Source organism: Pseudochaenichthys georgianus, chromosome 16 (genome assembly GCF_902827115.2).
Source record: "Pseudochaenichthys georgianus chromosome 16, fPseGeo1.2, whole genome shotgun sequence".
Taxonomy (NCBI): Eukaryota; Metazoa; Chordata; class Actinopteri; order Perciformes; family Channichthyidae; genus Pseudochaenichthys; species Pseudochaenichthys georgianus.
Window position 1 is genome coordinate 25,383,281 of NC_047518.2, and position 22,001 is coordinate 25,405,281.

The following is a 22,001-nucleotide window of genomic DNA, read 5'->3' on the forward strand; positions in this document are numbered from 1 at the left end:
TTTTGTTAAAGGTGGGGTAGGTAAGTTTGAGAAACCGGCTCGAGATCGCTAGAATTTGAAAATACACAACCGGAGAAAATCTGCCACTTAGATTTAGAGCCCCTCCTCCAACATACACGAACGCGCACATGACCAATGAGACAGGCAGGTAGGCCATCCAATCCGTTTAGCCAGCTGTACTTTTTACAATACTACGGCTTCTACAGATGAAATTTTTGTATGGATCTTTTGTCAAAGCACTAGCAAGATGTTCATTGCTATCGGGATGTTAAGAGCATTCTATGGAATATAACAAAAAGTGTATCTCGAGGCGGTTTCTGAAACTTGCCTACCCCACCTTTAAGTCTAATAAATAATAGCAGTGTGCCTTTGTACGTGTTTACTTAGTAACATGGTGTTTTCTGTTTGTCAGCTTCATTTATACTCACAAATTATTCTCATCTTTTGTACCAAAGTGACATTTGAGCAGTGTGACTAACAGGACACCTGATTAGATCCTGCATGAATGCTGTTGAGTTGAGCTGTGTGTTGTTGAAGGTGATAATGTGGTCATGTTGACCAAAGCCAATTTAATATCTTTGAAATATCAGTCTGACCTACCTCCTCTGTAGGTTCACAATGGTTTAGTTTATGCCGTGGAATCACTCTTAAATAACCACAAGAATAACAGCCATAGAATAGGATTGTGTGGTTAAAAGCCAAACCACTTAATTCTTTCAAAACATTTTGAAAGTTGTTGCAGGGTTGTTGTGCATGAGGAATTTCCCTCAGCTTGCTATTGCTCAACGTTGGCTGACCTGGTTCTGTATGATTGGACTTCAGGGCATCTTTTGATACCATTTCATTTTATTTAGACACTATTGTCAACTTTAATTCTAATTTTGAGGAAAAAATAAACACTTGTCTCATGTTCTGTCATCAGCGGCAATGGTCCGTGGAGTGCCTCAAGGTTCGATTCTGGGACCATGCATTCATTTTTTATCCACTTTCTTGTGGATGGCAACAAGAACAGTTCAGTTAATCTCCCTTTGAAATCCAGCAATTGCACCTCACTAAGTGATAATAAACTAAAGTATTTCAGCCCTCACCTGGGGGCATCCAACACTCTGTCTGTATAAGAACAAGGTCACTGGTTCAAGTCCAGCTAATTATGTTTTGACATATTATATTATATTAAAAATGCTTTTTGGTAGCCAGTTTATTAAACATCTGGCAGGTGACTCGTTCATTTTCATGAAGGTCATTAAAGATTATTAAGGTGTTAACAATTTTCAATCCTGTTTTTGATTATAAATGTTAATGAGTCGATTTTTCTTCTAGCTGATTTACAGCTCTTTTCCGGAAGATCAAACAACTGTAAGGAGGAATCTTTTTTTAGGAAATAACGAGCAAAAAATATAATTAAATGTCCTGTTTGAAAAAGAGAAGGAGGCATCTTTCACAGCCTGGCAAAACAAAAGCTGTTCTAAGCTAGGGTTTGTGACCCATTTGTAAGTATTACTATATTATTAATCAAGCATAATAAAACCACTCAACACATTTTTACAATAATGGTATTATTATATTATTATGTACGCTTTAATATAAGATCAAGATGAAGAGAGTGAAAAGGGTCCAATTGGTTTTGCTGCTGCAAGATATTTATAACTTTAAAAAATCACATAAGTCCTCTTTTACTATTATTTCTAAATTTAAAAAACGATATGGATTATTTTGATTGGTGTTTTTGTAATTGGGTCACCTAGCCGAGAAATGTAAATAGTTTTAATAATCTTATATATCCTATTGTTTTATAATGTAAGCCTACTACTTCTGTTGAGTATTTTAAGTATTTGTTCAATGCATTAACCATTTGAAATATTCGGACAACTGTAACATAAAAGAAGCAATGAAAGTACTTTCATTTCGCTGAGAGGACATCAGCATTGGAGATAAACGTGTGGTTTAACACTGGCTCACAGACTAGGTAGCAGTGACTGTGGCCAACCGCCCGCTGTTGTGAACCACAGGTCATGCAGGAAGTGCTTTATTTGGTGATATGATCATATGCATTTCAGCAGAAACTACAGGTGTGTGAAACTGACCTAATTCAGCTCCTTATCTTGGCATCTCTTGCGAACATTAATTTATATAATTAACAAACTCTTAAAAAGTCAAAAAGAAGGCCTGAATCTTCAATCAAATGTGACAGTGGAAGAATTGCTGATTTTATGTATTACACCTGCCAGCCTCACATAAGTGACAAAACAGAGAAACAGCCGCTTCCTCTTCTCACAGAGGACTCCCTCCTCCTCCTGTATATGCAGTCACATGCTGATAAACCCCACACCGCTGCGAGTCAGGACCGTTGTTCATGACACCTCCTCTGGCTTTTTGTTTATGGGTGCATCGACACAGCCCTTCGAAAGAGAGCTGTAGGACCGCTGGCCCTCAATCGCTCATTTGCTCTCTTGCCAGAAACCAAAATAAAGAAGATGTCTGACGCCCTTTGTATTGTGGGTTCATATTTTGGTGAGTGGTGTTCTTAATTAGTTTTTAACAGTGAATAATGAAGCAATTAAGGCACAGGCATTGTTGTTATTAAGTAACGTTTAAATAACTTTCTGTCTTTCAGGATCCACTGAAGGACAGCAAGGTACCTTTAAAGCTTTAAACATTTGCCTCTGTTGTTGTATTTTGATTGTATGTTACAACTCTATGTCTTTGCCCTTTTTACAGATTGTGGTTCTTGTTACCTGATAAATATGGGCACTGTAATTGGCATTATCGCCTCTGACATCCTCTTGACCATCTTCATCATGATTTCTGTGTTCTGCTTTGCAACTCATATCAAGAAAAGGAGGAAGTGGGATTCTCGTGATGGTGAGCACTATCTTTATGTGTATTGCTGCTTATTTTTGAGTATGCTCCATGGTATTACATGGCAGACGGGCAGTAACATGACCCTCTTCAACAGGAAAAAAAAATCCACCAACATCATCAGTTTCAAAGAAAATGGCAACAGAACTCACAGAATCTCCCTACCAGGTAAAGCAGAACTATTTCATCATGTAAGCCTTAAAGAAACTTAAACTGTGTTATATCTACATATCATTTGTGTTTACATAATGAATTGTTTTGACTTTTCTGTAGGAGTTACATGGAATCCAATCAGATGTGTACAGCGATCTTCAGCAGTTTAGGAAATGAAACAAAGGAACTATAAAAAAAACAGCAATGCCTTAGCTATAACTGGAAAACACTCCTCTTGTTTCCTTAAACTCCAGCAGCATTATATGTAATAACAATCGTTACATTTATATGTTTTGCATGATTTAATAATGTTGTTTTGCTTTTTTGTAAATCTTAAGCTGTCTTCAAATTATATATTTTCTATTTAACCAATTGTAAATTAAACTACATTTTAAAAACAAGAAAATAATTAAGATGCATTATGTACTTGTTCTTTTATTCTGTATTTCCCACGATTATATTCACATCTTCACATGACAGTTAACAAATACAGAGATCTGACAAAAGACACATGTTCAGTACATTTAGATTTAAAATGTAAACTACAATCTTCAACCAAATATCATGCTGTAGCAGTTTTAACCAGTTTCTAGTAAGTCTAACACGTTTTGTTTTTTTAAACCTGTTTATTTATTTAAGAAAAAAAGAAGGAAAAACATCTACATTTAGATGAAAAAGCCGCCGAATTGGGAAACAGCCAGTCCGCCTCCTATGACTCAACAGATGGCAGCCCCTGACTCATTATGAGGAAGAAATAGAATCAGGAAAAATAGAGAAAAACAATTGGTATTCAACAATACATACCAGAATGACAAAGCAGGATCTATAAAAAACAAATGTCTAATAATTAGACAGGGATGACATACTAAATTAAATGCATTTGTCTCATTAAAATGCATTGCAAACACACCTCTGATCATACGGTGGCTCTGATCTTTGCTGGAACAGCGAAGGTACTGTGGCTCTGCTCTGGAGGAACTAAAGCATACGTAAGAAATTACCATTCTTTCATGAAAGCTCTGTATATATCAGTTATAAACAATGTTTTTACAATATTCACTTGTGGAAGAAAACTCCTCTTACCTATTGGATACATTTCATGGCTCATAAACTCTCTGGATTCTGTAGGAATATTAAAAAACAATTGTTCACCCTTTAATTGTTCAGAGGATAATTCTTGGAAAAACACATCTTGTTCAATAAGCGCAGGGTCTTACCATCATAGTCTGGATCTCCTCTGATGCCCACTGGAGCAGGTCTGCCATTGTGGTAGTACTCCAAACTATCCCAATCCAGCGGCACTCTGTCTGGGCCTGGAGCCAGCATCCCATTCAACCCATGAACTCTTCCTGGTGTTGCCTTTCTTTGGACACTACCAGTCACCCTGTCTTTACTCAAACAAACAACTGGTTTTCCTGACAAATGTTCAACCTCCTGAGCCTCCACCATCACTCCTTCCTCACCGCTTGCTTTTTGTTTCTCGTGTGGCCCACTTTGTTCCCTGCTCCCCTGAACCGGCACGCTGCTCAGATCCATTGAACCCACATGGGTTTTATCCCCCGATGGTGCTGCATATTTCTCCTCAGCTTTGGGATACTTGGTCACATCACTGTCAAGGCCTTTTAATGCATCTGGGAAGAGTCAAAGTTATTGCTACAACTTCTGCGTAATTGTGTACATAACATTCAAGATTCATGATTCCTTTTATTGTTACATCTTAATTATATATATAGAGTAAAACAAACAACAGACATTGGGAAGCCCATGCACATACCTGTAAATCCATTGCTGCCATAATTCGCTGTAGATTTAGCCTCAGACCTTTCTGTGACTGAGTTTGCAGCTATGTAAAAATAAAGATGTGACAAGTTCCAATAATCAGGAGCTGCGTCGTATTTACATATGAGGCATGTGTAATACCACGTTTAAAACAAACGTACTTATAAATACACATATACTGTATATAGTGCTAATAACTGTACTTTACTGTGTATTTCTTTCATCAACAAAAAGGTAAAACATGTACCTTCAGACTCTTGCTCGTTCTTAGGTGTAGGGTATTCTGCAAACATGAAACAAAACAAGATTATAATCACCAGGGTGTTTTTATGCTAACAACCAAATAGTGTCAAAGGTGCTTGCTGCAGTACAACCTGAAGATATATCTCAATGACAAAGCTTCACAAATACCATATGTCTCTGTTCGGTTTTTGTGTCTTTTGCGACCTGGTCTTTGAAACTCGCATTTACGATAGGGAACAAAAAGTACTTTGAGGATCTGGTGAGACAAGGCCTTCCTGTTTTAAAACTGAAACTAACTATCTGATTGTACCTGAAAGCAACATTTTGAATCACACACCTGTTGTATTTGCAGGAATGGCCTTTTCGGTAGTTGTGCCAAGTGTATCTATGAGAAGAATAATGAACAAGTTATTGAATATCATTTTTGCAACAGTAGTATAAGTAGCTATTTATCTTGTTTCAAAAAGCAGTAATCTGACTATTTTGCTCGTAAAAAAGAACAAACAGTATAGTCGACACAAGTAATCTCACCATATAGATTGCTTAACCCTTTTTCTCTTCGCGTTTCAAAAGAGAGAAAGAAAGATACAACATCTATCATTCTGACGTCCTGTTTAAGCAATCTGAAATGTTTACAAAAGTGATATAAACAAAAAACGAGGTAATTTGTTCTCCATTCAGGTTGGTTTACCTCTGATTGGGGCAGTAAGCACCATAGTTGCAAATGGAAGAAGTAGACACATTAAGCTGAAACGAATAAGACTGCAATCAATTCAAGGTTGAAATACATGTTTATGTGGATTTGTATAGCTATGTCAATTTCAGCTGGTAATTGAAATATATTTCATTGACAGATTTGATGAAAAATACATTAATTATATTGTAAAAAAAACAACTTACTGCTTCATTGTTGACTTTGGTCCTCAGCTGTATCCACTGTTTGTCGGCAAGAGTACTGTTTTGAACTACCGCTTATCCTGAATTTTTACTTTTAATAGGTCTCCACTCCAAGTTAATTGTAGATGCTAAAAAGATGTAACAGATATAGTAGTCAAAGACTTTTTCTGTTTGTCTAACAGCGCATGACTTCCAGGCAGAGAAGTAACAATTTGGCTACAGAAATAATTTACAGGGGGTCCATTATCTCATTATCTCAAATCAAGAAGGAAACAAATGTTCTCAACATTCAAACTCATGGAGTCGTCTTTCGCTCCATTATGTGTTGATTACTGGTGGGTTCTTCAGGAAAATGCCCCAGGCTTTTTCTATGACTGAGGTAGCCTTTTAAATGATGCCACACAACATGCATTGTTTTCCATCACTGTTTTACCATTGTCCATTTGAACAGTGAACCCAAACAAAGAGCTTTTCAAAAACAGGCCCAAGCCCTTGACTGAGCATCAGTCCATAGAATTGCCTCTTGATAGAAACATCCTGACATGGAGAGCACAATATCGCAGTGATTAAAAGCAGTGAGTTACACAATTATTTGAATTGCAGTCTTGTGTGTATGCCTGCTCGTGCTCCAGGCTTCTCAACTAAACTACTATATTAACCATGCTGAATCATATCTGACTGCCCCTAACAATCTTTGCAGGGCCAGAAAGGAGGTTAATGGCGCATGTTGCGAGTGGAAATTAACACTTCGTGTGGCTATACAAATCAGATCCACTGACTAAACATTTGAGATGTGGCCGAATCATCTGCATGCCTACAGACGCATGCAGATAAAAGTTTCTGCCTCTATCAGACCTGTTGGTGGCAGAGGGTGCTACAGTCTCCCCCATGAAAGAGAAAAAAGGGAGAGCGCCCTCTGCGGGAAAGGCTGTTCGCACTAAGCTCTTGATCCCAAGCATCGCCATATTGACGTCCCAACAACGCTGAGAGGTAATCGTGTTATTTAACCACAAATTGTCGTAGGTAGGGAACTGCTTTTGAGTATTTTATACGTGTCGAAAAGCTGTGAACATGTAACACAGCCGCGGTGCCCTTTTACTGCTCGATCACGGTGTTTTTAGGAGGTTTTTTCAAGGCGTTGTCAGTCAGTTGCCTCGCCAGCCAGCAGGCTATTCACTCCCCTAGCCTGTTAGCTTAGCACTTTCTAGCTTTAGGAAATATATTTCTCGAGGCTGGTTGTTTAGCTGTACGTCAATAATAGCCGCTATAATGATTATTTGACCTTTTTGGACGCGTGGCGTTCAACTATTTCCGTTATAGTCCCATAATTTACCCGCAATATAGTTGTGACTTTCCAACCGGCTTTTCCCTCTGCTGTTGGCGAGCTAATGCTAACTCGCTAGCAGCCCGACCAGCTGCCCGGTTGCCTAAGAGCTAGCAGCTAGCTTCACTGCACTTGTACAGGCCCTGGGCCACAGAGGGTTTCTGCGTCCACTCACCTTTTCATTAAACTATTTAGCGGGCGAACTAGCTACAACTGAATATATACCGGAGTAACCATTTTTCGATTAGATTACTTTATTAAACCCATTAATCTAATGTAGCCCTACGAGCTGATTGGCTGGCATACATAGATAGCTCACAGTTTGTTCGTGTTTGCTTAATTGACAGCATTGATTTTAATCAACCTACTTTCTGTCTTTTTTTCATCAGGAGATACTGCCTTGGTGTAGCCCCCAGTGATGACTGTATTGAGCCCTGTACCTCCTGATTAGACTGGTTGGATGCCCCCATTTAACATTCAGGTCTCTATATTTCATATGCAACATTATTTGGACACTAACATGTATAATAATATATATTCTCAATACACCTGTTATACCTGTGTTATTAAAATAGCATTTGTTGTATTTTCATTAACTACCTATTGCCTTTCACATGAAACATCTGCAGTTTCATTTGAAACTCAAATCAACATCCTGTGAAACTGGAGGGGAAACATTTTCATGTTAATTAAAATATTGATATGTATCTGTTTGCTTTGATTAGCATTTCTCAGTTTAAATACTTAATATTTGTTTGTATTATTGGTTTGACTGTAGAATGCTAATGGTCTGTTTTTATATGTGTGCCCTTGTAGCTTTCTTACCATAAAGGCATCTCAACTGCTCCTGTTTCAATTCATCTATCACCATCATCCTGGAGGGAACCTCCCAGGTATCGTGTTGCCTTATAATTAAAGTACCTTATCACCTTTGTGTAGTTATAGGATGTTCTCGAGTGCTATACAGTAGACGAAATGTTATTTAATTGGCTTGATCTGTTGTATACGGAATCTGTGATTATATGTAACAACATTTTTTTTACATTATCTATTTTATTTTAGGAGATTAAGAGAAGATCCTGTGTAGAATATGTCTGGCCCTGTCCCAAGCCGCTCTCGAGTTTACCCTGATGTAAACACACAGAGACCTAGGGAATATTGGGACTATGAGTCCCATGTTGTTGAATGGGGGTAAGTCAAAGGGAAATAGTTAGTTGTTTTGCTTTGTTAGGTAAGCCATGTCATCGTTGTTGATCGTGTTTTTGTTTTTTTTAGGAACCAAGACGACTATCAGCTAGTCAGAAAACTAGGGAGAGGCAAATATAGTGAAGTATTTGAAGCCATAAACATCACAAACAATGAAAAAGTGGTCGTCAAAATACTGAAGGTATGGAAATAATCAATTGAGTATCCTGATAATTTAACGGTCATAGTTGTAATATTTATCACCTCTAGTTAATTTACTAACAAGATTATCTTTGTTCACAGCCGGTCAAAAAAAAGAAAATTAAGAGAGAAATAAAGATCCTGGAGAATCTGAGGGGTGGCCCAAATATCATCTCACTGTTAGATATCGTCAAGGATCCTGTGGTAATTTTGATCTCCCTTTTTGCAATGTAACAATTTAGTACATGTATAATACTGTAGGTACAAGGTTTTAATGCATACATTTATTTCTCTTTGTCCTTTCAGTCCCGAACCCCTGCTCTGGTCTTTGAACATGTGAACAACACAGATTTCAAGGTAAAACCCAGTGCATAATTTTAGATATGCTAATATTATTATTATTTTTGTTTTTAAATGGCTCATACATCTTCTTTTTTTTTACAGCAATTGTATCAAACCCTATCTGACTTTGACATACGGTTCTACATGTACGAAATCCTAAAGGTAATAAACGACTTTTGCACTTAGTTTCCCCTCAATTTTATGGACTGCCTTAGTTGTTTGCAAATTGCCAGAAACGTTATATCAGTTTAACATTAAGTATTTATTCTCAAAGTATATCTCCTTCTTCTTTTTCTCTGAAAGGCTCTGGATTACTGCCACAGTATGGGGATTATGCACAGAGATGTCAAGCCACATAATGTAATGATTGATCACGAACACAGAAAGGTATTGTCTCACATGCTGACCATTTTTTATTCTGATCATGTTTCGTCTTCTTTACGGTGTCACCGGCTAAACGCTTAAAAAGAATGAAATATATATTCACGTTTATTGTTTTTTATAATCCTCAAGCTCCGCCTAATCGATTGGGGTTTGGCAGAATTCTACCACCCAAACCAGGAATACAACGTCAGAGTGGCATCCAGGTACTTCAAAGGACCTGAACTGTTGGTAGACTACCAGGTAAGCCCCCGACACTGTTCTATGCACGTAGTTTGTCAAAATGACAATTTAAAGTATTAAAGAAGAGACAAGTGTTTTTTACTTTTGTTAAATGCAGCCATGGAGTCAGTTCAAACATTTTAACTCTTTATCTTATTTATAGATGTATGACTACAGCTTGGACATGTGGAGTTTGGGTTGCATGCTCGCCAGCATGATCTTCAGAAAGGAGCCTTTCTTCCACGGTCATGACAACTACGATCAGGTATGTAGAATAAGGTATTTTTTGTATATGTTCATACATCTGTGACCTAAAGAGACCAGTGTCTGTATTTCTTTCATCATTGAATAATACAAACTGTTATATCAGTTTCACAGAGTAAAACTGTATGACACTGGTTGAAATAGTGTTTATGTTCTACTGATAAACAATCGACTGTTGATTTAATATTAGATTAACTGAACTAATTATCTTGTACAACTTCAAAACTGTGCTCAGAGATGTAACTGTACAATTGTAATTATTGCCCTTTATTAGGTGTATGTGTATATATATTCAAAATTCCTATACAACTTAAATAATTATAAAGTTGCCCTTAATAAATACATTTGATCAAACTGTAAAGATATTTAATGAAACATGCTCATTGTCAATTTAGCAAGGTCTTTATTCCTATAGGATTAGTCTCCATTAATCACCTCTTTATTGACATCATGTATCGCTCCATACAAACCCACCACCTTCACACTAGTACAGTACACTATAAACTGCAATGGATTCCATGCACCTTAATGCCCTTCAAAGGATTTACCAAATGCCTACTTCTAATGTTAAATGATGCCTCTTCTAACTTGCAGCTGGTGCGGATCGCAAAGGTACTCGGCACTGAGGACCTGTACGACTACATTGACAAGTACAACATTGAATTGGACCCACGGTTCAATGACATTCTTGGAAGGTAAAACATTGGAGCTGTTTGACCGTGGCAAAGTATCAACATCAATTAGCACTTAATCCCTTGGTTTTTTCTCTACAGACACTCCCGCAAAAGATGGGAGAGGTTTGTGCACAGCGAGAACCAGCACCTGGTCAGCACGGAGGCTCTCGACTTCCTGGACAAATTGCTGCGCTACGACCATCAAGCCCGCCTCACGGCTAGAGAGGCCATGGATCACCCCTACTTCTGTACGTTTATTTCCCATCTATTTTTTATTACCATCTCTTCATGTCTTGCTTGAGTAAATTGTCTCAAAATCTGAGCGTACTACATTAAGTGGCTTCATGTGTCAACACGTGTTTGTGGTTCATGAGGCACTCAAATCCACTTTTTCTTCACAGATCCCATCGTTAAAGATCAGGGAAGAGGGGCCACTCCTGGAGGGATGGCTGCAAGCTCAACACCAGTCAGCTCCTCAAGTATGATGGCTGGTAAGTAATACTGCACAGGAAAACACAAATAATTCTCATAATCTGTCTATATAGGTTAAGTTATAACTCATATAAGTATGGCTGCAATTGAGGATTATTTCCATTATCGATATATTTAATTGATTATTTTGTAATTTATCATTTGATCAAAAATAGAGAAAAATAAACATCCCACTTTCTAAAGTCCATCTTTTAATGCCATGTTTTGTCATCCAAAATCCCAATCATATTTAGTTTTATATGATATGAAACAGAGTAAAGCAGGAATTTTCCACATTCAAGAGGTTGAAAACTGTTAAATAGTATAATGCTAATGTACTGAGAATATGTAATAATGGAAATGTAATAACTGAGGAATTCATTTGAAACAAAGTACCAACTGTCTGTCCAATCAACAACAGGAAAAACCCGATCATCTGACTTTAAGATGATCTGATTTGTATATGATCCATGCTCTGTTTCTCTTTATAAGCTATTTGCAGATGAAGTGACCCACCAATTGTTTCTTTGTTTTTGCCAGCTCAAACTAGTTCTGTTTATCACCTTGTAGTGTTTCCATTATCAAATCAAGCCAACTTATCTTCGCCTGTTCTCTCAAGGAGTCACAAGGCTGAATTATTCTACAATATAATGTGTGGCGACTCATGCTTGGTGCAATTCACTTCAGAATTGAGTGATTGAACCCCATTTTTTTTTCTTCTAAATAAACTTATAAAGACAATTTGTTGAATGACTTTATCTGATTTCCACCACAGTAGTTAGTATCATGTTTCTGTCCATTGACTAATAGTTTAAGTTGTCCTTATGCATTTAGATGATTGAAAGTAGCATAATAAGCTAAAACTATCATCTTTCTTCAAATGAGGGAAAAAACTCTTTGCAGCCAAGGAAATGTACATGTTTTATGAAATGTTACTTCACAATCTGACAGTTTCTTTGACTTCAATCAATGTTTTATCTCTAACTTGAGATGTCATATATATATATATATATGTGTAAACCATTACTAAATGATTAATGAGCCCGCTGTGTCTCCTAGGAATCACCTCAATGTCCTCTTCACAGCCACTGGCTAACATTGCTGGATCTCCCGTCATCTCTGCTCCCAACACCCTGGCCACACAAGTCCCTGCAGCCACCGGGGCTCAACCCTGAAGCCACTTCCTCTCCCATGTTAATGTGTGCTCATGGCCATGTCCTGCCTAGCTCTCACTGCGGCCCAGGGCCACGGCTCCCCTTTTTATGTTGAAAAATAACAAAGAAGAAGATTTAAAAATTGCTTTTCACATTCAGTTATATTTTGACACCTGGACTTGACAGAAATGTATTGTTGCACCTGTCAGGATTATTAGAATTAATTTGGGTGTGTTATTTGACAATGCCATTGTCTAGAAACTCTAATAAGATGTAGACATGAAGAGAATGGATAATAAAATTTATTTTGTATGTTCCAAATATACAGTCTTGCTTGAAACTGTTTGATGGGGATCCTGCTGTATTACACTGTGAACCTTGACAAGACTTCACAAAACAAGAGTCGGGAATCTGGTGTGCCCCACCTATCAGTGCTAGCTGGTTGCACACGATGTAATGTGCAGGAGTTGTTGGTGTTTTGAAGTTGTTAGATGCTATAATTCTTTAATTGGACTTTTGTAGATATTCTACAGTTACTGTCAGGTTGCATGCACCCAATGCTGAGTATCACAGGGTCAATAGTTTGCCAATTTTATGTTACTTTCACTTCTATATGTGTATGTATGTGTTCATGTTTGTTTTTTATGAAGTCTCTTACACATGATTTTGATTACATAGACAATTTTGTAACTTTTTGTTTTATGTTGGGAGGAGTCATCACCTACAAAAACAACTTCAAAAATAAACAATTTAAACAGGGCTTGCAGACACTACATGTTATTGAGTATACCGTCTGGTGACTGGTCACATTGAGTGAATTAAAAGCAGAGCAGTGTAGTCAGTGTATCCCAATAAGACACATTTACTTTATGACAATGAAACAATGTTGGCACCAAATTACTTGGAGAAAGTTTATTCATAGTTAATTTCGCAACCATTTACATGTTCATACCTTTAAATTGAAACAAAATGACTGCAATGCATTTGTCCTTAATCACTTGTACCTTTTTCTTTTGAAATATGAAAGGATCATATTTTTTTATTTTTTTACAAAGCTCTTTTAAAAAGAAACGACTGCAATGAAACCAATTTGGAGCTTAGTCTGTGTCTGTCAAGTGCTGGCCAACTTGTGAGTATGTGCTTAGATCATTTTAGGAAGAAAAAAAGGCAGGACCTATAAAACCGATCTGAGTTGAAGATGTTTGGCAAAAACACAAATCATACATTCAGTAGATGACTCCAGCTATTATCTTTGCAGAAGGACCTGAGGTCAAGAGGTCAAATGTCAGTTGTTACAACTTTGCAGGTAAAAACAGATTCACTCATTCACAAGGACATAATTGCATGTGCTATCCCACATGGTACAAGACTCAAACTAAACACAGCATATGAAAACTGATCACACAAAACATGTTTTATAATATTTTATCTAAAGCTGTTTTAGCAGCACTTTGGCAACGGAAGTAGTTAGATTCAAACATTCGGCAATTCCGGTGCTTTTATAGTGTTGGAAATGCAGACACTACAAACTTCTCTTGTTCAAGTGCTTTGGATGAATTATTTCCTTTGACATTTCCTGCACTCTATCTTATGAATAAAGAGATACCACAAGGCTACATCTCCCCTGCAGCTGCGCAATACCTTTTCAAATGCCAATGTATTAATGTGAATGTAACGTATATTAACTATATGTAAGATGGAGACACATATTTCCAATAGTCAGTGAAGGCAGCATCAGTTGCTCCAGTTGTGACACGCTTCGGGTGCTGCAATAGTGGGACAGTGGTGTGGCATTTTAAAGTTTGTATAACGTTTTTCCAAAATGGGTAAGCTAGGTTTTATCTCGATTGTAATAGCTGCCTTAGCGTTGGTGCTCGGACAGAGGATCCTAAACCTAAGGTACAATGCAAAGCAACTCCGTTAATATCGAAATGTTTCGGAGTTTGTTACGATGTTTCATGCATCATGCAAACACAGTTTTTATTTACCACCTGACCAAGGCTAACGTTTGCTTTATAACATTGCAGGACAAGGGCCTTCGCTTCAAGGGAGTTGGCCCAAAAGCACCTCCCCAACTGTGTCTTACTTAAACATATAAGTAAGTTATGCCATAAGAAAATGTAGCACATTTTTTATACAAAAATAAGCAAAAGTTAACGGTGCAACTCTCGGTACTTTACTTTCAGATCATGGCTCAGAGGATATAACGATCACTGGGGACGGGCTGGCGTTTATCAGCAGTGTAAGTATGTGAATTACACAGCAGCCTTGTCAACAAAAAAGCCCTCTGACCAGACTCTAACAAAATGTCAGTCATCAGAACTGTTAACACGTGGGACATAATCTTATTGTTTTAATGTCAAATGTTCAAGCTTTTTAATAGCCTCCATGAAATGCATTGTTATTCGTGATGCAACACACCATTATTTTCATAAGTGATTAAAATGCCAAACTTATCCTCGAATCATATATACATTGTTAATTAAGTCTATAAAATGTAAGGATATCGTGAAACATTTCCATCACAGTCTCGAAGAGTTGGTTTGCAATTTGTCTACTCAACAGCCCATAATTACATTACATTGCATTTAGCTGACGCTTTTATCCAAAGCGACTTACAATAAGTGCGTTCGACCAACAAAATACAAACTTGAAGAAAACAGAATCATATAAGTACATCAGGTTTCATAGAGCTAAAATATTTCAACTGCTACTCACCTGGCTTTAGATAAGCCAGTCCTTTATTAGTATATAAGTGCTTTGTTAATAATTCTATCACTCGAAGTGGAGTCCAAAGAGATGAGTTTTCAGTCTGCGCCGGAAGATGTGCAAGCTATCTGCTCTGTCCTGATGTCAATGGGGAGCTCATTCCACCATTTTGGTGATGGGAACTTGGGTCCCCCTCGCAGTGCGGGTGCAGCGAGCTGTTTGGCCGATGCAGAGCGGAGTGCACGTGCTGGGGTGTACAGTTTAACCATATCCTGGATGTAGGAAGGGCCCGATCCATTCTCAGCATGGTACGCAAGTACCATTGTCTTGAAGTGGATTCTAGCAGTTACTGGAAGCCAGTGAAGGACGGAGGAGCGGTGTGGTGTGGGAGAATTTAGGAAGGTTGAAGACCAGGCGAGCCGCTGCATTCAGGATGAGCTGCAGAGGTCGGATGGCACATGCAGGTAGACCAGCCAGGAGGGAGTTGCAGTAGTCTAGGTGTGAGATGACGAGAGCCTGGACCAGAACCTGCGTCGCTTTCTTGGTCAGGTGGGGACGTATCCTCCTGATGTTGTAAAGAGTGTATCTGGAGCAGCGGTTGTAGCAGCGATGTTTGCAGTGAAGGACAGTTTGTTATGGTCACACCCAGATTCCTTGCAGTCTGAGTGGGGGAAACAATAGAGGTGCCGATGTTGATTGTCAGGTCAAGAGTGGGACAATCTTTTCCCGGAAGGAAAAGCAGTTCAGTCTTGTCAAGGTTGAGCTTGAGGTGGTGAGCAGACATCCACTGAGAGATGTCCACTAGACAAGCAGAGATGCGTGCGACGACCTGGGTCTCTGAGCGGGGAAAGGACAGAATTAATTGGGTGTCGTCAGCGTAGCAATGGTATGAAAAACCATGCGAGCTAATGACTGATCCGAGCGAGTTTGTGTACAAGGAGAAGAGGAGGGGACCAAGAACAGAGCCCTGAGGGACCCCTGTAGTTAATTGACAAGGGTCGGACTCGGACCCTCTCCAAGTTACCCTGTAGGTACGGTCTTTGAGGTATGAGGTGAGGAGGGAATGTGCAGAGCCTGAAACTCCAAGTTTTTGGAGAGTGTGAAGGAGGATCTGATGGTTCACCGTGTCGAATGCAGCAGACAGGTCCAGAAGGATGATGACAGAGGAGAGGGAGGCTGCTTTAGCCGTGTGCAGTTCCTCAGAGACAGCGAGGAGGGCAGTTTCTGTTGAGTGACCTGCCTTGAAACCAGACTGGTGTGGATAACAGGAGAGTTGTTTAAAGACAACTCAAAGATATTCAATTCACAATGACAAAAAAAAGTTAGTTCATATTGAGTTTACCCACACAAACAAACCGAATCATTACACTGGTGAGCCATGGCTACACAAGGACAAAGCAGTGAAGCAATGCAGTATTTTTCCCATCACACTTTCAATAACAATCACCTGCTCTATCAGGGATTCTCTTAAATATAGGATACATGGCTAGCATTTCTTAAACTGCAGACATTTGTTATTTAGGACAAACTATTTTTATATAAGAGTTAGGCCTTAAAATGTGACCCGAAGCTGGACTTTTTCACCTTTTCCAACACTGTGCATAATATCATATTTGTATATATATATATTTCAAGGGCCTGAAGTATCCCGGACTTCCATCCACAGATGTGACAGGAAAGATCTTCTTTCTTGATATGACAAATCATCGGATGAAACCAGTGGAGCTGCGCATGCCAAGAAACTTTGATCTGGAGTCATTCAACCCTCATGGCATCAGTTTATACACCGATCCCAGTGGTAAAAGCACTATGTGTGATTGTACACTTGCCACACAAACAAGTCTCTATAAGAAAGTCCCTTAAGGGCAAACGGTCGCTTTCTACTGTCTTTGAATCCAGATTCAACAACATTCATATTATCAACAGGTACACATTAATAGCACACTTTTAAATACATTTTAAGATAGTAAAATAAGTACAGTTCAGCTGACTGAAAAACTACAAAGAACAGATTTGTATTTAGTTGCTTGATGTTGTGATTTGTAAGGAATATCTAGAGATGTGATTCTTAGGGGTGTAACGGTTCACAGAAGTCACGGTTCGGTTCATACCTCGGTTTGGGGGTCACGGTTCGGTACGGGTTCGGTACAACAAGGAAAAGCAAAAAAAAGTCCCAAATGCATAATTTGTTTTGCTGTTATTTATTTTTAACAGTAGTGCAAGTTTTGGTATGAAAATAAGGAACTCTAACATTTGGAATCATTAACTGTATTACACAGTTAAAAACAAACCACAAACGGTAACACACACACTCAGATGGCCATATTATTTATAATGGCTGATGTTAAACAACAAGGTTAAATAAGCTATAAAACTAAAAAGAAAATATTAAAATAAATAATAAGAAAGTGTTTCAATCACAATCAATAAAAGGCAATACAGAACTGTATAACATCTCCTGTTGTCAAAATATAAAATAAATATAAAACAAAATAAAATCTGTACCTTTAGGAGCAATGTCTAACATGTGTAATGTGTGTGAGGCCATTATGCCTAAATAAAGGTACTCAAGCTTTACTCTATTTTCAAGTTTTTCTTCAAAAAGATGAGTTTGTCTATGTTGTCAGTAGTGAGGGCAGATCTGTTGGCGGTAACTATGTCACATGCCGTCGAGAAAACCCTCTCGCTGAGGACTGAGACTGACTCGGATGTGATTGAGCATGTTTGACGTGTTACCACTAGCATACCGCACAGCTGTCGAACAACGCCGACACACCGTCCTCGTCCTCGCACCGCATCATTGTTGTAGTCCACAGGGAACCCGAAATGTTCCCACACACCAGGGACCTGTACTACGAAGCTGGTTCAACCTAACCTGGATATGTTTGAGTTAGCCGGTTGGCCTAATCCAAAACATACGCGCTCGCTAAACGGTCCTACAACGCTGGTTATCAAGTGGATCGCTCAAGCCAGCCGTGGCCTATCTAGTTAGGTGCGCGTTCACATGAAAGGGGTGGTATTTGGAGCATTCGACCAATCACAAACATGGAGAAGCATAGTGACAGCGCAGCGTCATACTTCCTGAATGAAAAGTCAACTATAATATTAGACATATGAAGAAGTTAAACTTTAAACATCCATGACTTAAACACTTTATCCAGGATAAAAGCCACATCGCTGCACCTGCAAGGTGAATACAGCTGATAACAGAAAAAGTGTTTGAATGCATACATTAACAGGTTTATGATATCACTGCCCCGTTGCACGGCCAGATACGGCTCAGCTGACTCAGATAAGGAGAGATATGATACATTATGAAGTGATATGCCGCGGACTGTACTTAATGTTACTCTGATCCGGTTACTTATGTTGTGGCAGATATTTAAGTACGCTTTCTTAACGCTAATGTTATAATAGTCAGATTGCTCTGAAGATGGGAGGTGATATTCTATTCATGTTCACGTTCACACAGTCGGTGATTTTTGCCGGCCGTCTTTCCTGCATCCGCAGCTTTTCTGTATTTCCTTTCTCCTGTAATATGACTTGATCGCTTTTAACTCCGCACACTGAGCTCTGATTGGTCAGCAGGCAGTGCTTTCACTGAGTTGAGCTCTTAGCCTGCAACCTAACCTGGGGGGTATACTACGAAGCAGGATTTTCCGCTTAGCCGGCTAAATTCAGGGGAAACTCCGGCTTTCCGGTCCTACGAAGCTGGTTCTCTTTTTAGCAGGCTAGATCTCCATGGTAACTTATGCTTAGCGGCTAACCTGGTCGGGACCAGGGGCCTGTACTACGAAGCTGGTTCAACCTAACCTGGATATGTTTGAGTTAGCCGGTTGGCCTAATCCAAAACATACGCGCTCTCGCTAAACGGTCCTACGACACGGGTTATCAAGTGGATCGCTCAAGCCAGCCGTGTCCTATCTAGTTAGGTGCGCGTTCACATGAAAGGGGTGGTATTTGGAGCATTCGACCAATCACAAACATGGAGAAGCGTACTGACAGCGCAGCGTCATACTTCCTGAATGAAAAGTCAGATAAGGAGAGATATGATACATTATGAAGTGATATGCCGCGGACTGTACTTAATGTACTCTGATCCGATTACTTATGTCGTGGCAGATATTTAAGTAAGCTTTCTTAACGCTAATGTTATAATAGTCAGATGGCTCTGAAGATGGAGGTGATATTCTATTAATGTTCACGTTCACACAGTCGGTGATTTTTGCCGGCCGTCTTTCCTGCAACGGCAGCTTTTCTGTATTTCCTTTCTCCTGTAATATGACTTGATCGCTTTAAACTCCGCACACTGAGCTCTGATTGGTCAGCAGGCAGTGCTTTCACTGAGTTGAGCTCTTAGCCTGCAACCTAACCTGGTCCCGACCAGGTTAGCCGCTAAGCATAAGTTACCATGGAGATCTAGCCTGCTAAAAAGAGAACCAGCTTCATAGGACCGGAAAGCCGGAGTTTCCCCTGAATTTAGCCGGCTAAGCGAAAATCCTGCTTCGTAGTATACCCCCCTGATTTAAAAGAAGCAGGTGGGTATTCTAGCTCCTGTGTGTTGTGTGAACTCGCCATAGCTACTAACTTTTCTTCTTCTTCATGTATTGTGTTCGTTTTGTTGTGTTTTGTTCTTGTTCTTTATTTGTTAATTACGGGCGGCTGGCTTTTAGGCGCAATACCGCCCCCTGGATTATATATAGTGTAATACTGCCCTGAGTGATAGATTTGTTTCCCACTCGTAAAAAAAGGCGTATTCGCCGTGTGAATGCATGTGCCGAACCGTGACGGTACGGGACGAATACGGATACCGTTACACCCCTTTGATTCATTTCTAAAATAAGGGTAGTCTTAAGCCATGCTTGTCCCTCTACTTTTACACACATACTCACTCACACTTTTACGTTTGGTTGCCTGCTTTTTATTTACAATGCTTTCTTGTTTCTCATCAGATGACGCAATATACCTGTTTGTCGTTAATCATCCTGAACACAACAGTCAAGTAGAAATATTCCACTTTGTCAGGGACGACCACTCACTGGTGCATCTGAAAACCATACAACATGAGCTTCTCCACAGGTATGACATGAACTGCACTAAAAATGTACTGAATATATAGATGAGGTCATTATGCAAAAACATTTGTCAAACTATCCTTAGTTATTATAACAGTTATTTTTAAAAACGTTATGAATTATTGTATATTTAAAAACTAAATTCTGTTCTGATTTTCTTTTCAAGTGTAAACGATATTGTGGCATTGGGAGTGGAAAGCTTCTATGCGACCAATGATCACTACTTTACCAATGAATTACTTAAAACTTTGGTGGAGACTCTTCTTCTTCAGCCCTGGACTAATGTTGTGTACTACAGTCCTGAGGAAGTGAAAGTGGTCTCTGAGGGATATTACTTTGCAAATGGTGTTAATATCTCACCAGACAAAAGGTAAGACTTATATCCTGGGCTATGCATTTGGTCATTCATGCTTTCAATGGCTTGCTTTCTTACTTTAATATTATGTTTTATTTGTAGGCATGTATATGTGGTAGATCTATTAGATCACAATGTGCACGTGTTGGAGCGGAAAGAAGACAATGCATTGGTCCAAGTGAAGGTAAAACATTAAAGTTTTTCCCACTGATAAATTATTATCATCAAACACTATTTGTTTTTGCTATTATTAGACCAAGACACTTGTGCTTTAGTTTTTAGTAAAAATGTTGACAAATCAAACAGCAATGCTAATTGCAATGAATGGTCAGCTCTAGTTCATAGTACATTCAGAATGTATTAGGGCCACCAACAGATTTTCATTTAAACTGTCTTTACTTTGAAATACAAGTAACAGGAGTCAGATATACAAATGATTCTTCATGTAACATGATTTAAGAGCTGCATAAAACCACGCACACTGATGCTAAACAATAAAGGAGAGAAGTCCAAAAGGAAATTTGAAGATAAATTAGTTATTGAAGGATATATGACACCAAGATGCATCATTAATCCTAACATTGTCTATGATACTCTACCAGGCTGTGGCTGTGGGTTCACTTTGTGACAACGTAGAAGTGGACGCTGTAACTGGTGACCTGTGGTTAGGCTGTCATCCTAATGCAATGAAAGTTCTGAGGTTTGACCCAACAGACCCGCCTGGATCGGAGGTTTGTACATTCACTTTGACTAGAAAGTACATTATGCCTGACAACATTACAAGAACAGAAAAAAATACTCTCATTACCTAAACAGCAGATACGTCTATTCACACATATTCATCTCGTTTAATTTCTTTCTATCTCATGATTTTGTTTTATTCAGGTCATTCAAATCAAGAACATTCATTCAGATCAGCCAGTGGTGACTCACGTGTACGAGGACGACGGCAATGTGATCATGGGCTCCTCTGTAGCAGCTATCTATGGGAAAAAGTTGCTCATTGGAACTGTTTTCCATAAAACCTTGTGCTGTGATTTTGAGTAGGCTGAAGATCAACTAGCTAAGATGTAGCTAAGATGTATTAATTGTGTTTACATGATTGTATAGCAATGAGCACTGGGTAAGCATGTTTAAAAGTAGACACAAAACCAAAGTTACTGAACGTCCCAGATACTCGTATTACCGTGAAAAGGTATTTGGAAAACAATATATTGTATTTTTTTTTTTTTTTACATTTGCTTACCTCTCTATCATGAAAATTATATTTAACCCTGGTCACCTAACTGCACACAAATGTTACCGACTGCTTTCATATATATGTGTTAATGTTTTGTATATTTGAATAAAGAGATTAATAATACAATCCATACGACAGTCATGCTTCAACTTTAGTTTTCTTTGTGCTTCAATACATGTGCAGTGTGAAGAAACACAGTTTTCAGACAAAGTACTGCACACAAAATCACTGTATATCAATCAGTAAGATTAAATTATGGTTAATAAACAGTATTTTCATTGTTTTTTGTAAAACCCATGTAGTTCTACCACCCACAAGAAAGTTAGGTCTTTAAAGCATTCACTAATAACTATTACTTTTCAAGCTTCTACTGTGCTCTACTTTTTATTTAGATTTTCAATGTAATTATTTTCAATGCTATAAATTCGGTGTCTGATCAAATTCAAATACTTCTGTCTCTTATTTGCTTCCAT

General features: G+C 38.6%; 4 protein-coding genes across 10 annotated transcripts; 3 read left to right on the forward strand and 1 right to left on the reverse strand.

Annotated features, from left to right (window-relative positions):
• Positions 1–2,218: 2,218 nt before the first annotated feature.
• Positions 2,219–3,365, forward strand: tyrobp (transmembrane immune signaling adaptor TYROBP). The gene is made up of 5 exons (XM_034102520.2): positions 2,219–2,511; positions 2,615–2,635; positions 2,719–2,862; positions 2,957–3,027; positions 3,133–3,365. The coding sequence occupies exons 1-5, from the start codon at positions 2,475–2,477 to the stop codon at positions 3,187–3,189; spliced, it is 330 nt and encodes a 109-aa protein (XP_033958411.1). The 5' UTR covers positions 2,219–2,474; the 3' UTR covers positions 3,190–3,365.
• Positions 3,366–3,504: 139 nt separating this feature from the next.
• On the reverse strand, positions 3,505–7,661 carry LOC117460901 (uncharacterized). Of its 7 annotated transcripts, XM_034102519.2 has the most exons (10): positions 7,265–7,414; positions 5,935–6,059; positions 5,726–5,781; positions 5,372–5,419; positions 5,039–5,074; positions 4,787–4,855; positions 4,230–4,643; positions 4,096–4,134; positions 3,923–3,990; positions 3,505–3,745 (listed from the first exon to the last, which is right to left on the reverse strand). In XM_034102519.2, exons 2-9 carry the CDS (start codon positions 5,940–5,942, stop codon positions 3,929–3,931), a joined length of 732 nt encoding a protein of 243 aa, XP_033958410.1. In that variant the 5' UTR covers positions 5,943–6,059; positions 7,265–7,414; the 3' UTR covers positions 3,505–3,745; positions 3,923–3,928. The 7 variants fall into 7 exon arrangements, 6 of the variants coding, with proteins under 6 accessions (XP_033958410.1, XP_033958409.1, XP_033958408.1 ...); XR_011644624.1 differs by having other exon boundaries at positions 3,923–4,134; XM_034102518.2 differs by having other exon boundaries at positions 3,505–3,990.
• LOC117460900 (casein kinase II subunit alpha-like) lies at positions 7,646–12,908 on the forward strand. Its single transcript, XM_034102513.2, has 14 exons — positions 7,646–7,736; positions 8,072–8,148; positions 8,318–8,446; positions 8,531–8,642; positions 8,744–8,845; positions 8,948–8,998; positions 9,086–9,145; positions 9,287–9,370; positions 9,497–9,607; positions 9,750–9,851; positions 10,445–10,545; positions 10,624–10,772; positions 10,926–11,015; positions 12,055–12,908. The coding sequence occupies exons 3-14, from the start codon at positions 8,346–8,348 to the stop codon at positions 12,168–12,170; spliced, it is 1,179 nt and encodes a 392-aa protein (XP_033958404.1). The 5' UTR covers positions 7,646–7,736; positions 8,072–8,148; positions 8,318–8,345; the 3' UTR covers positions 12,171–12,908.
• Positions 12,909–13,866: 958 nt separating this feature from the next.
• LOC117460931 (serum paraoxonase/arylesterase 2-like) lies at positions 13,867–21,658 on the forward strand. The gene is made up of 9 exons (XM_034102557.2): positions 13,867–14,048; positions 14,177–14,247; positions 14,336–14,391; positions 16,494–16,656; positions 19,811–19,937; positions 20,100–20,303; positions 20,391–20,472; positions 20,891–21,019; positions 21,174–21,658. The coding sequence occupies exons 1-9, from the start codon at positions 13,972–13,974 to the stop codon at positions 21,333–21,335; spliced, it is 1,071 nt and encodes a 356-aa protein (XP_033958448.1). The 5' UTR covers positions 13,867–13,971; the 3' UTR covers positions 21,336–21,658.
• Positions 21,659–22,001: the final 343 nt, after the last annotated feature.

Bases quoted from the DNA above. Each gene is read 5' to 3' on its own strand.
- LOC117460931 (XM_034102557.2), top strand. From the start codon at position 13,972: ATGGGTAAGCTAGGTTTTATCTCGATTGTAATAGCTGCCTTAGCGTTG. The intron at 14,049-14,176 runs GTACAATGCAAA...ATAACATTGCAG, and splicing joins CAGAGGATCCTAAACCTAAG to GACAAGGGCCTTCGCTTCAA. The intron at 20,473-20,890 runs GTAAAACATTAA...ATACTCTACCAG, and splicing joins ATGCATTGGTCCAAGTGAAG to GCTGTGGCTGTGGGTTCACT.
- tyrobp (XM_034102520.2), top strand. From the start codon at position 2,475: ATGTCTGACGCCCTTTGTATTGTGGGTTCATATTTTG. The intron at 2,863-2,956 runs GTGAGCACTATC...CCTCTTCAACAG, and splicing joins GAAGTGGGATTCTCGTGATG to GAAAAAAAAATCCACCAACA. The intron at 3,028-3,132 runs GTAAAGCAGAAC...ACTTTTCTGTAG, and splicing joins TCACAGAATCTCCCTACCAG to GAGTTACATGGAATCCAATC.
- LOC117460900 (XM_034102513.2), top strand. From the start codon at position 8,346: ATGTCTGGCCCTGTCCCAAGCCGCTCTCGAGTTTACCCTGATGTAAAC. The intron at 8,846-8,947 runs GTAATTTTGATC...TTGTCCTTTCAG, and splicing joins ATATCGTCAAGGATCCTGTG to TCCCGAACCCCTGCTCTGGT. The intron at 9,608-9,749 runs GTAAGCCCCCGA...TCTTATTTATAG, and splicing joins AACTGTTGGTAGACTACCAG to ATGTATGACTACAGCTTGGA.
- LOC117460901 (XM_034102517.2), bottom strand. The intron at 4,856-5,038 runs GTACATGTTTTA...ATTTTTACATAG, and splicing joins GAACGAGCAAGAGTCTGAAG to CTGCAAACTCAGTCACAGAA. The intron at 4,644-4,786 runs GTATGTGCATGG...GACTCTTCCCAG, and splicing joins TGGCAGCAATGGATTTACAG to ATGCATTAAAAGGCCTTGAC.